The sequence below is a fragment of the Anoplopoma fimbria genome, chromosome 16 (genome assembly GCF_027596085.1).
Source record: "Anoplopoma fimbria isolate UVic2021 breed Golden Eagle Sablefish chromosome 16, Afim_UVic_2022, whole genome shotgun sequence".
Lineage (NCBI taxonomy): Eukaryota > Metazoa > Chordata > Actinopteri > Perciformes > Anoplopomatidae > Anoplopoma > Anoplopoma fimbria.
Window position 1 is genome coordinate 24,491,087 of NC_072464.1, and position 14,800 is coordinate 24,505,886.

The following is a 14,800-nucleotide window of genomic DNA, read 5'->3' on the forward strand; positions in this document are numbered from 1 at the left end:
CCGACCCTCTGATTGGAGAACTACCCTGCTCTCCACTACGCCACAGCCGCCCCACAGACCCTCCCTTTGCTCTTACTCAGGATGTGTGAGCCCTTCTTTAATCTCAGAGAGGCAGCAGGATGTCAGATGGAGTTACACAAAGGTCTCGACAGATTCTGTCTCAGTGGGATTCCCTCCACCTCCTCCACCCAGCTCCCACATTTACTGCCTTTGTAAGCATTTTTTCCGCCACATTTCCATCCCATAGATGCTCGTGGATAATAATGTCAGAGGCGTAGTGTGTCTGTGTGTCAAGAGGGGGAATCTGCACTTAATGACAAGAGAATGAGACGTTTCTCTGCATGGATCTTCGTCGCGGTCGGATGCAACAGCACATCAGTTCGATACAGATGTGTGATCGTGCAGCAAACCTTGATGGAATGTGATGTGAAGGGAGAGTCATGCAAAATACCCAGAATGCTCATGTTTAACAAGCATGCACACTGAAGAGGTGGTGAAGAAAAAACTGTTTCAGATCTGCAGACCAGACCAGGAGGACTGTTACCTATCTGTCAGGGATCAGGAGAGGAAAACTGCACCCAGCATGGCTGATTTAGGAAAACACTCAAAAACACAAACACACATCCGTGCACACTCTTTCCCCCAGCATCTCCTAACTCCCCCGAGTAGCGTGCACGCTCATCCCACTCATTAAAAGGTGGATCAACAAGCCACGACAGCAGACGGCCCTACACTCACCGCCTCCGAGTCTTCAAATCCATGCAGGTACAAGTTATCGTACATGGAGGAGTGAGAGTCCAAAAATCAACCTGTTCCAGAGAGGATGGGTGGAGAGGAGTGACGGAGCCCACCAGCCGTCTCCTTCTCCACATGAAGGTGTAGAGCTCAGAGCAGCCACACCACAGCAGTGAATAAATAAAGAGGTGTGCTTTCCTGATGCTGGATCTGGTATTATTGCCCCCGAGCAGAGCGGGTGTTGGTTCCCATTACGGTTCCCAGAGGCTCAGCAGACCTGCCTCCCAAGCTTCACATCACACGAGCCAATCCCTTCCTCCTCCAGCACTGGCTGCTGACGGAGGCGGGACGCAGCCTGCCGATTGGCCGGCGGAGGCTCCACAGTGTGAGTGAGGAAGAGGAGGAGAGAGAGGAGGTGCAACAGGGTGGTGTTTGGGGGGTGGGGGGGGTCTGCAGCCTGAGATCAGCGTTGATCAGCAGACGGTGTGTGTGATCTGTGCATGAGGTAATCTCTAAACACAAACAGCTGAGTGATGGTTCTTTAAACAGGTGGCAAACTTTAAAACCAGTCTGTAAATGTCATCAACAGGAGAAAAGGAGTTAAAGTCTGAGGTCTGAGGTGTTTTATGTATTTTATGAGCAAAGTCCTTGTTGAAAGCATTCACAGAACGATGGAAGAATAATAAGGTATTGCTTTTTATTCATCACAATGAGAAATTTCTTTTTTTCATTTTATGAATCCTGGCCATTGTTCTTATTACTAAATATATCAATAAATGTAAGTGCCTTAAATTACATATTATGATTTTCTTCAAAACAGATATGTTTTGTTTCTTCTACAGCAGAAGATTTAAGGATATTTTTTTTTATCAAAGCCAAGAATAACCCTAACACCCTAAGATTGAATAACTTAAAAAACTATTTTAAAAAGGCTAATTGAAATGTGAAGAGAAACAAAATGACAAGACGTCATCAAACTCAAAATATTCTAATGAAACCAAAATAGCTGTAAAAGCTGTCTAGATGTAAATTTAGAATTAGCATAATATTTATCAACTCCCTGCATCCTCATATCTTATTTTCATAATTAAAGTAACTCTTGTGCATAAACAGGAAGTCCATTAACCCTGTCAAGTAAATCAATAAACCAATAAATAAATTGTACTAGTGTCACATTTATTTTCTATTATCCAATCAGACTGAAAACTGTGAGAATTCTTTTTTTGGTTCTGAGACTCAGCTTGTTCTCTGACAAAGTAGAACGACAGCGCCCTCTGCTGACAAACTGTGTTACAGCAGACGACTCTTCATCAAACCTGATGACGACTCTTCATCAAACCTGATGACGACTCTTCATCAAACCTGATGACGACTCTTCATCAAACCTGATGACGACTCTTCATCAAACCTGATGACGACTCTTCATCAACGCTGCCTCAGTTTTCTGCAGCATCAACACATCTGGAGATACGTGGTTGTCACTTGACAGGAAGTATTGAGTTACTTTTGCTTCCTTATTATTAAACTTAAAAGAATAGTTTTGAATGCAAAACTTTCCACTCTGCAATAAAATAAAATGTTGTATTTCAAGTAAAATGAATTTGTGATTATAATTGTATTAATCCAAAACCTGTTTTTACAAATGCAAAGGCTTTATTTGTGACTCAAAGAGTTTTGTTTGTGAATTTAAGAGTTTTGTTTTGGCATTGAAATGTTTTATTTGTGAACAAAGGAGTTCTGTTACTGAACTGAAATGTTTTATTTGTGACTCAAAGAGTTTTGATTGTGAAACGAAGAATTTGGCCTGTTTTTGAACTGAGTCTCGTTGGCGTGATTGACAGGTCGCTACCAGAGCCGTCTCTATGGAGCTCCTCCTCAGTCCAAATATGGTTATGTCCTGTTCACTGGTTGCAAAAAAATAAGATGGAGACGACTAAAATGCCGATATCAATGTTTTAAAACCATATTCCACAAACCAACGAGAGACCACACGACGACTGCGTCTACTTCTTATATCCAGTCTGTGTTTTCTCCAGAACAGAACCAGTCCCGCTTTCTGAATGTGAGTTCATGTAGAGAGCAGAGACCGGCTGCTTCAAGACATTCACAAGTGAACGGCTGCTGAGTTGAGCCATGTGACCCACTTAGAGGGATTAGCAGACAGAAGACGCTCCTTCCTTATCACTGTGCAGACAGCAGGCTGAACACTCAGGGATGTCTGAGTTTAAAGCATTGTGATTCAGAAATGATATTTCATTTCTGGGAGGAAGACATCGTATTCTTTCTCACGCCAAAATGAGACTTTATTTAAATCTGTGTTTATACTTTGCAGCTCAGACAGAAGGGATTTAAACTATGTGACCCAGGATGTGAATGTGGGCTAAGACCTTAATTCAGACTTTAAAAAGAGGAGATGATGAGGTCTTTAGTCCACAGCTGCATCACTGACACGACCAGAGAGTCATCTTCAGGTCAGCCTCAGCACCATCGAAACATTTAGCAACCTCTGCAGAATCATTACTACAACATTCAACCTTAACTCTTGCTGCTGCTTAATGAACGTAGCTTTCACATTTACTTTTGGTTTTCAATGTTACTTTTTCATTAAGAGTGAAACAACACCAATATCAGCAATCTAGAGAAATAATTTCAGGGGGCGACTCCTCTGGTTGTATAGAAGTCTATGAGAAAATGACTCTACTTCTCTCTTGATTTATTCCCTCAGTAAACATTGTAAACATGAGTTTATGGTCTCAATCTCTAGTTTCAAGTCTTCTTCAATACAGCATGATGTTCATTTAGTAAATGATGCTCCATTTAGAGTCAAACAGACCATAAAGCAGGGGATGCTTTAGGGCGGGGCTACACACTGATTGACAGGTCCACACCAGAGACGTATACGGAGTCTTTATTCCAAAGACGAGCTTCAGCTTCCTCTTAACGTGGAGCTCAGAGGTTTAGGCCGAGGAAACCGTTCAGCAGTCAGAGAAACATCTGTCCATAAGAGGAACATCTGTCCATAAGAGAAACATCTGTCCATAAGAGGAACATCTGTCCATAAGAGAAACATCTGTCCATAAGAGAAACATCTGTCCATAAGAGGAACATCTGTCCATAAGAGGAACATCTGTCCATAAGAGGAACATCCGTCTACCAGCACCGCTCTGCTACAGATCTGCTCACCTTTCATGATGTGACTCATCAAACATCTCTAACATTCTGTCCTTGTTCCTGTGAAGCAATGTCAGAACAATCACTCACTGTCATTTTCAGTCTTTGAAACATTTCTCTCTTTATAATGTTTTTCTCTTTCTGACTTCCGTTTCCCTTAAATGGACCGATCTTTGTGAGACATCACACAGAGAATGATGCTCGTCCTCCGTTTATACTTAAAGACAATCTGCAGTGAACTCTCTCCTCGTTTAAAACACATCCAGTCGATCACATTCTGCATGAACACACACGTTATCTCCCAAAGAAACAGAGAGTTTCTGTATTTGTGATCTCCTCACTGGTTTGAAATTGGTGCAAGTGAGTTGGTGCAATGTTAGAGTCACAGTCTGATTGATCATGTGGTTTGTTTGCTCCCATCGACAGCACAATCAATCAAATCTAATCAAATCAAACCGACACGAAAACCATGAGCTGAGTTTATGACTGTTTGAAAACAGTAGCTTGTTTTTTTATAGAAACAAACACCTGTAACTTCTAAAATTATCTTTTAAATTGACTAAAAACATATTTGTAATTAATGACACAATTTAATAAGGATTTAAACTTATTTCTTTGCAAAATAAGATCCCATTTTGGGCATCGGAATGGGACTGGTGTTCTAGTGAGGACGCTTAGTCGTCTCATTTAGACTATTTTTTAAGACACGTAAAGGCTTCAAAATTCAGCGGAGGTGTGTTTACTGACCTATTATATATCGTAGAACTAAACGTTAAAATCTTTTCAGCTTGTGTTAAAAAAATAAAATCTACCCAGAAACATCTAACTTCCCTCATTTATTTGATGTGCTGTTTAAGGAGCCTCTGTGTGGCATGTCTTAATAGTACCTGACTATGTACGAGGGTGTCTGGAATTATGTAACTTCTTATATTAATATTCTCTCTTCTTTTATTGTTTCTGTAACCTTTGTAAAGGGTAAATAATGCATAACTTTGTAATATTCTGTTTTTAGGGACTACAGTGGAAAAAGATCCTCTTGGCGCATTTACAGAAATGTATTATTAATGTGCACTGTCCCTACCAAATGAACCCATAAAATAAAAATAAAAACACTTCGACTTTTAGACTTCGAACTTTGAGAAAAATGCTGATTGGAAGAACCAATCTAAACTCTGATGGTGATGCTACTCTAAAAGAATAACGTTGTGTCATCAACATTAACGTCTTTAATGATACGTTAAAACACAGAAACTATATAAACTATTGCAGTTTAAAGTTAACTCCCCTTCCAGGAGTCAAATGAACGAATGAAGCTGAATAACTTCTTTTTTGCCATAAAACCAGGATTTCAAAGCACAGAACTGGAATAATATGAATTTAATACTAAAATGAAAGAAGTGATATATCCAAATAAATCTTAAATGTTCTTCTTCTTTCATGCGAACATGTACTGATAAAAGGAGGAGGAGGAGCAGCTTCCTGCTCATCAACCTTCTGGGCTTGACCCCTGTTGTTGAAGGGCGGCGGTTGCCGTGGATACACGAGGGAATCAAAGAAAAGCCCACCTGATGACGATCACACCGGTGATGACACAAATCACAGCGGGGGAGTTGAAGAAATCTGTGAGCATGAAATACATTTCTCTGTCCTCCTGTCCTACTTCTTCTTTTTATTTATTGGTTCCTTCTTCTTGTTTCTTTGTTTCTAAAACCTTCGTTTCGTTCTTTCCGTCCAGTACATCTTGTTTCTCCTCCTTCCTGTGAGCCACATAATTACTGTGCTGCTTTCAAGCACCGGGCCTTTAATAATTGATAACAACAGGTTGGTGAACATACAGTACATACAGAGGTGTGTAATTAAAACACAAAGCAATCAATGACCCCGGGGGAATGAAGTGTTCATGAGAATCCAACATCTACATGTCTGTAGTTTCACTCTCCACACTGAACAGGTTCAGTTTAAAAGCTTTTAAATGAAATATTAGACTGAATATTGCCTTAAAAATGACTTTACTCTCACAATAAGAGCTCAAACGTACAAACTGACCTACATGAGAGAGAAAAAAACATCACATGAGATCATAAATCACATCAGGCTCTGAGACTTGTTGTCTGGTTCTCTTCGTCAGCTCGTCCATATGACCTGATTCGTTCTGATTTAACGTGACTGCACCTCTTCAGTCTGGTGGACACGAAGCTCATGTCAGTATTTAGGCATCTGATTGGACGACAAGCATCCAAAAACCTTGTGAAGAAAAAGCTGAAGCTAAGAATGTGTTTTTGTTTCTGAAATAAAGCTTGTTTTTTAACATTTTAGCCATAAAATCCATGGACTGTTTATAAGAAGTGGACGTCGTCATGGTGACATCACCCATTGGTTTGTGGACTGATGTTATGAAGCCAACCTGATGAACCAGTGAACAGGAAGTGACCATATATGGAGTGAGGAGGAGTGACGTAGAGACGCCGTATACGTCTCTGGTGTCGACCTGTCAATCAGTGTGTAGCCCCGCCCTAAAGCATCCCCTGCTTTATGGTCTGTTTGACTCTAAATGGAGCATCATTTACTAAATGAACATCATGCTGTATTGAAGAAGACTTGAAACTAGAGATTGAGACCATAAACTCATGTTTACAATGTTTACTGAGGGAATAAATCAAGAGAGAAGTAGAGTCATTTTCTCATAGACTTCTATACAACCAGAGGAGTCGCCCCCTGGTGGACAGGAGAGAGAATGCAGCTTTAAGACACTTAAGACATCTGATAAATCCCAGGTTTGATGATGACCCTTGGTGATGTGTTCAGGTGTCCTTACCTGTCTGAGGATGAAGCTGGTGGAGGTGGTGCTGCCGTCGGACCTCTTCAGCCGGCTGCGTCTGGAGTACGTCCCTCTGTTCACCTAATGAGGACAAAACATGTAAAAAGATGTTATCCTCCTTATATTCATCCCTTACTTTCTTCCACTCTAGCTCAAGGTCACCTTTCCTCCCCATTAATCCAGCCTCTCAGCCTCTCAGCCTCTCAGCCTGACACTCTGCCTCTCTGCAGCTGATTATGTGCTCTTTCACTTCTTTATTAGACCAAACATCCATAATGCATTTCTTCTGCGTGACGCGTTGCTATAGCGGCACCGACGCTCTCTGTGAGTGACCTGTTTTTTCAAACGTTTTGTTTTAGCGCTTGAGGAACAAACGAGGTGACACTTCACCTGAGACTCAGGAGGAGGGTCTGACTATGATGAATGACATCTCTCTCCGGAGGGCTTCTGGAGAACAGGAAGTGGATCAACAAAACAAAAACACTTCTGCTCGGAACTGCATTCATTTATTACATTCAGACAGTTATTTTAAAATTCTTCTCATTATTTTCTGCACGATATACATCCTCATATTTACTTTATTTCTGTCCAAAACTCAAAGATATTCAGTTGTCAAAGCTGTCTCATTTAACTTCCACATTCTCACTATTTCTGGAGCTTTCCACTGCATTAAATGTTCCTCATCTATAGTGTTAAATGTGCTCAGTCGCCATGGAGACGTTTTGTTATCCTACTATAACGTTAGACAATACAACAAACAGCATATAATCATATTAGATTAAAGTATATACTATATAGTACTACTATATAACTAAACGTTCCAGCTCTACAATCATCAGTTTTCACATTTGACTAATTGTATCTGTTCTTCCCGTGCTGTCTGCGTTCTCTTACAGATGTCAGACCCTCTAGATATATGAGACGTCCTCTGTATTCATCTCTGCAGTATTTCATACCTCGTATCCTTGACCTCCTTTTGTGTATTATGATAAGTCTTTTCTAGGACACACCTACTGGATCTTGTGCAATCAGTACATTACAACTAGTGTAATAATAACATTTATTCTAATCCAATGATCACGTTTATTTTTGCCTAATATTTACATTTACTCTTGAGCAATTAAAACTCTTATTCTAGTGCAATAATCATATTTATTTTAGAGCAATGAATACTGTTATTCTAGTGCAATAATAACGTTTATTCTAGTGCAATAAATACAGTTATTCTAATGCAATACATATTATGGGATTGGTAGAATACTCGACCTACTCCTCCTGCTAGGATTGAGTGGAGAGTTGAAACGATTAGTCAATTAACCAATAAGTCAATTAAAAGAGAATCAATCAGCAACTATTTGATAATGACATCATCCTTTTTTTTTTGCAACAACAATGTCAGCTATCAGCTGGTTCCACCTTTGATGACACATTTGTGACAGAAATTGGGATGTGCATTAATGTTTTTACTATCTTTTTAATACTTAACGATTCAAAGTTATAAAGAAAATAAATGTCAGATTGATTAAAAATGAAGATAATTGCTAGTTGCGTATATGATTCTGTACTTTACATTCAGTGAGATGATATAAACTCTAAACCATCAGATATGTCACATCGCCGTCTAAATCCCTTTAATATTTCTTATTATATCCGTCTAGAAGATCAGGGATTTGTCTGCCTACATTAAGGACTCTGACAGCAGAAGTTCTGAAACAGACGAAGAAGAAACGACAGCGACCTTCAGAATCAAGAACTAAATTCTCCTACAGTGATGAAAATCTATTTCTGCTGTGTGACTTGGACTCTCTCATCATCAAGATCCATCAGAACACGCTTAATAATTAAGAACCCAACCTCATTTCCTTTTGAATAAATCAGATTCTCACCATCGTACTGCGGGACACGAGCCTGTGTTTGATTAATGAAACCTCAGGGGCTCATTAGGAACGATGACAAATGTAGCTTCAGATAAACACAGAGAGGAACGAGGAGTTTAGACTGTGAGGATCCGAGACTACGGAGGACCAGGAACGCCACAGTGATGAAAGAGAAAAGTAGTTACTAAAGTGACTTAGTATCTCCAATTAATGAGTAAATATTCAAATTAATGATTTAGAATCTCAAAATAATGAGTAAATATTCAAATTAATGATTTAGAATCTCAAAATAATGAGTAAATATTCAAAATAATGAATAAGCATCTCAAAATAATGACTTAGTATCTCTGAATAATGATTTAATATCTCAAACTAAAGCCTTAGTATCTTAAAATTTTGACTTTGTATCTCAAAATAATGACTTAATATCTCCAAATAATGATTTAGTATCTTAAAATAATGAGTAAATATTCTAAGTAATGAGTTAGTATCTCAAAATAATGAGTAAATGTCTCAAAATACTGACTAAGTTTCTAAATGTAAGGATTTCGTAAATATTTCAAAAGAATTACTTAGTCTATCAGAATAATGATTTAGTATCTTAAAAGAATGAGTAAATATCTCAAAAAATGACTTAGTACCTCAAAATAATGGTTTAGTATCTCTACATAATTAGTAAGTTTCTCAAAATAAATAGTTAATATGTCAAAGTAATCAGTTGGCATATCAAAATAAATACTTAAATATGAAAAACGTTCTCAACGTTTTGACGTAGTATGTTTAAATTATGACATAAACATAAGGAGATTATCTACAAAGTCAAAATATTGAGAATGTTTTGAACTATTTTGAGATACTAGGTCATTGTTTACAGATACTCATACAATTATTTTATTATAGAGTCATTATTTTGAGATATTAAAACATTATTAAGAGATAAAAAGTCAATATTTGGAGATACTAACTAGATAGAGTCATTATTTTGAGATATTAAAACATTATTAAGAGATAAAAAGTCAATATTTGGAGATACTAACTAGATTGAGTCATTATTTTAGATTTGAACATTATTTTGAGATACTAAGTCATTGTTTACAGATACTCATACAATTATTTTATTATAGAGTCATTATTTTGAGTCATTTTTTGAGATATTTACTCATTCTTTTAAGATACTAAATCATTATTTCGAGATATAGTTCACAATCATTACAATATCTTTATTTTTTCATCAGCAGAAATCATAAATGGTCTTCCACAGTTTTCTTATCTACAAAGTCAAAATATTGAGAAAGTTTCTAATTATTTTGAGATACTAAGTCATTGTTTACAGATACTCATACAATTATTTTATTATAGAGTCATTATTTTGAGATCATTATTTTGAGATATTAAAACATTATTAAGAGATAAAAAGTCAATATTTGGAGATACTAACTAGATTGAAAGATTTGAACATTATTTTGAGATACTAAGTCATTATTTTGAGATACTAAGTCATTATTTTGAGATATTTACTCATTCTTTTAAGATACTAAATCATTATTTCGAGATATAGTTTACAATCATTACAATATCTTTCTTTTTTTCATCACATGCATAAATGGTCTTCCACAGTTTTCATTTCTTAAAATCTATTTCCCTCATTGCTGTGTTAGTGTTGGTAGGCCTATTGATCTCCAATAACACTATATTCATCAATAATACATGTGCATATGTCTCCTTAAAGCATCTCTGTGTTTATCATTAAAAACTATCAGTCAGAATAAGAGGAGAGGTGATGCTCTGCAGACCTGTCCCCTCCTCTCTCTACCTGGAACACGGGCTTCTGCGTCCCCTCTGCTACCCCGTGTCGGGTGTAGATGTGCCGGGACATCTCAGCCAGCTCGTCGGTCCAGGGTGGAGGCTGCCTCTCGGATCCGATCCACTGGAAGGTCTGCTGCTCCGGAGGAGAGCAGAGCACCGCAGGCTCCAGCTTGGCTCTGGGTCCGAGAAGAAGAGGAGAATGCAAGAAGATGGAGATGGAGATGGAGATGATGGAGATGATGGAGGTGGAGGTGGAGGTGCGTCCCTCTCTGCAGCAGCATCAGGTCTGAAGCCTCATCAGTCTCAGGGACCAGGGACACCCTCCCCCTCCTCTCCATCACTGGGCTCCAGCTCTGCTGCGTTCAGGGACAACCCAGACATCTCAGCAACAACAACAACAACAACTAAAACATGTTTTCAAGAAGTATTAATCAATTTATCATCTTGTTGGAGTTTTAATATGTTTAGAAACATATTAACGTTCACACCTGGTGAATTACGTCATCGACAAAATTCTATTCAGTTTATTTTGTAGAGCCCAGAATCACAAATTACACATTTGCCTCAGAGGGCTTTAAATCTGTAACCATGATAAGATAAGATAAGATAAGATAAGATAAGATAAGATAAGATAAGATAAGATAAGATAAGATAAGATAAGATAAGATTTATTAGTCCCTCATTAGGAAGTTTGCAGGCTTACAGCAGCATAGAGTTAAAGTGCACACAAGAGACATAGTAAAGAAAGACAAGATAAAAATAAAAAATAAAAATAAAAGTATTATAAATAAGCAATAAGAAACAGTAGAAAAACACAATAACTGAAATATAATATTTACAGACAGAAAAAAGGGAGCAGAGTTGGTTGTGCAGCCTGACAGCAGCAGGAAGGACCTGCAGTACCTCTCCTTCACCACCGGGGGTGAAGGAGCTGCACAGAGCTGCCAGGGTGTCCTGCATGGGGTGGGAGGTGTTGTTCATCAGGGATGACAGCTTGGCCATCACCCTCCTGTCTCCCACCACCTCCACCGTATCCAGTGGACACCCCAGCACACTGCTGGCCTTCCTGACAAGCTTGTTCAGTCTCTTCTTGTCGGCTGCTGAGATGCTGCTGCTCCAAAGGACCTCAGTCTCCTCAGCAGATACAGTCTGCTCTGACCCTTTTTGTAAAGTGCGTTAGTGTGATTAGTCCAGTCCAGTTTATTGTTCAGGTGAACACCCAGGTACTTATAAGATCTCACAATCTCCATGTCCTGTCCCTGGATGTTCACTGGTTCCGGAGGACAGTGTTTTCCCCGGCGGAAGTCCACCACCAGCTCTTTGGTTTCACCAGAGTTGATCTGGAGGCGGTTCCTCCGGCACCATCCTATGAAGTCCTGGTTCAGTTCTCTGTATTCCCTCTCATCAGATGAGGTGACGATGCAGAGTCATCAGAGAACTTCTGCAGGTGGCAGGTAGCAGAGTTGTGTTTGAAGTCCGATGTGTAGATGGAGAAGAGGAATGGAGCCAGAACGGTTCCTTGTGGGGCCCCCGTGCTGCAGGACACCAGATCTGACTCACACTCCCTTATCCTCACATACTGTGGACGGTTGGTGAGGTAGTCCAGGATCCACTGTGAGGTGGTGGTCCACCCCGGTCTGCTCCAGCGTGTCCCTCAGAAGCAAAACATCCTCTGAGACATCCTCTGTCCTTACACCCTCACATCCTCTGTCCTTAGACCCTCACATCCTCTGTCCTTACACCCTCACATCCTCTGTCCTTACACCCTCACCTCCTCTGTCCTTACACCCTCACCTCCTCTGTCCTTACACCCTCACATCCTCTGTCCTTACCCTCACCCTCACATCCTCTGTCCTTAGACCCTCACATCCTCTGTCCTTACACCCTCACATCCTCTGTCCTTAGACCCTCACATCCGCTGTCCTTAGACCCTCACATCCTCTGTCCTTACACCCTCACATCCTCTGTCCTTACACCCTCACATCCTCTGTCCTTAGACCCTCACATCCTCTGTCCTTACACCCTCACATCCTCTGTCCTTACACCCTCACATCCTCTGTCCTTACACCCTCACCTCCTCTGTCCTTACACCCTCACATCCTCTGTCCTTACACCCTCACATCCTCTGTCCTTACACCCTCACATCCTCTGTCCTTAGACCCTCACATCCTCTGTCCTTACACCCACACATCCTCTGTCCTTACACCCTCACATCCCTCTGTCCTTAGACCCTCACATCCTCTGTCCTTACACCCTCACATCCTCTGTCCTTATCACATCTGTCCTTAGACCCTCACATCCTCTGTCCTTACACCCTCACATCCTCTGTCCTTACACCCTCACATCCTCTGTCCTTACACCCTCACATCCTCTGTCCTTACACCCTCACATCCTCTGTCCTTACACCCTCACATCCTCTGTCCTTACACCCTCACATCCTCTGTCCTTACACCCTCACATCCTCTGTCCTTACACCCTCACCCCTCTGTCCTTACACCCTCACCTCCTCTGTCCTTACACCCACATCCTCTGTCCTCACATCCTCTGTCCTTACACCCTCACATCCTCTGTCCTTACACCCTCACATCCTCTGTCCTTACACCCTCACATCCTCTGTCCTTAGACCCATCCTCTGTCCTTACACCCTCCTTACTCCTCTGTCCTTAGTCCTTACCCTCACCTCCTCTCCTTACACCCTCACATCCTCTGTCCTTACACCCTCACATCCTCTGTCCTTAGACCCTCACATCCTCTGTCCTTACACCCTCACATCCTCTGTCCTTACACCCTCACATCCTCTGTCCTTACACCCTCACATCCTCTGTCCTTAGACATCCTCTGTCCTTACACCCTCACATCCTCTGTCCTTACACCCTCACATCCTCTGTCCTTAGACCCTCACCTCCTCTGTCCTTAGATCCTTCTCCAGGATGGACAGAAGTCAATAGATGTCATGTGTACAGAATGAACAGCATAACAGAGATACAACACATTCAATGTTTATGACATAAATGATTCATATAATAAGACTACGTATAATAACACACTGTCATAAACACTGTCATAAACTATAAATTATATATGTTATAGTTCAAATAAGCAGTTTTAACACAAATATCAAGACTGTCAATATAAATCTAAGCACAATATATACACCCTTTGTAAAGTCAGTTTCTTTCATTATTTTATTTACTGAATTATATTTTACTTTATTTTATTATATTATATATGTACATATATACATGTTTTCCCTCCCTCTTATTAATATACTTTTTTGTGTACATATGTATATGTGTGTAAAAGAAGGAAGGTCTATGTATGGGTGTTCTGTAGGTGTATATATGTGTATACATGTATCTATGTTTGTGAATATACATATATATGTGTGTGTATGTATATATTTATGTATGTATAGGTGTATATATATTTAAATATGTAATCACTACTTGCTCAATTATTATTACTATTATTATTGCTATGATTTTATCATGTCCTTTGTTTTTGAGGTGTTATGTCAGGGACTGTAAAAAATGTAAAAATAAAATACATATATATATTTTTAATTGGGTTATGTTACATTTGCTCCTATTCTAGATTAGAAATATATATATATATATATATATATATATATATATATATATATATATATATATATATAAACGTACAGATAAATAATGATAGAAATAATAAATAAATCCTTATTAAAAGGTGTATATCTATTTCCATTTAGGTACATTGAGAGCGATGAAAAATATATATTTTTTAATATGTTTACGTACTCGGCAGATGAACCTAATGTTGAATCTACTGAAGTTGGACTTTACGAGGTGCATTTGAAGGCAGCATTCTCTACCAGCATGACCTGGCATCAGGTTTGAGAGTTCAGGCAAATTCTCTTTATCGAATAAAAAAAACATTCAATGACCTTGATAAAAAAATTAAATGTTTAACTGTGCCACAACAAATATAAATATTCTAGGCTATTATAAAAAACCTTTAAATATATATAAAAATTATGATATAAATAATATAAATATGAATGTAAATATCTAAATAATTTGTGTTTTTTACAAACGTTTTCAATGGTAAAAAGATCTTATATCTTTTTTAATCATATATAGCCCATCACAACCCCTTTCTACTGATTTAGTGCTTTGTTCCTCACTTCAGAATAAAAGAGGACATGTTTTATCTGGCTAAATTAAAACTAGGACAAACAACAGCTGACAGAATCTCCTCAGCAGACTCCGACAGAGACACCAGCTGTGCTGTTTCCAGTCAATCTCACTGCAGGTCTGTGGAAACGCTTCACACTGTGTTCTCATCCCGGAGAACATCCTGCCGTGTTTGGCCTTGAAAATTTAATTAAAGAGAACAGTTTCCTCTTGCTCTC

General features: G+C 39.1%; 1 protein-coding gene across 1 annotated transcript in view; it reads right to left on the bottom strand.

Moving 5' to 3' along the window:
* Window positions 1-10,485, bottom strand: part of cacnb4a (calcium channel, voltage-dependent, beta 4a subunit) — a 28,203-nt gene extending 17,718 nt beyond the window's left edge. The window contains exons 1-2 of the mRNA XM_054616008.1: window positions 10,415-10,485; window positions 6,722-6,805 (exon numbers count right to left, since the gene is read on the bottom strand). Coding sequence (XP_054471983.1) covers window positions 6,722-6,805; window positions 10,415-10,477 — 147 coding nt within the window. The 5' untranslated portion in view covers window positions 10,478-10,485. The remainder of the gene's footprint in view (window positions 1-6,721; window positions 6,806-10,414) is intronic.
* Between the last annotated feature and the right edge of the window lie 4,315 nt (window positions 10,486-14,800).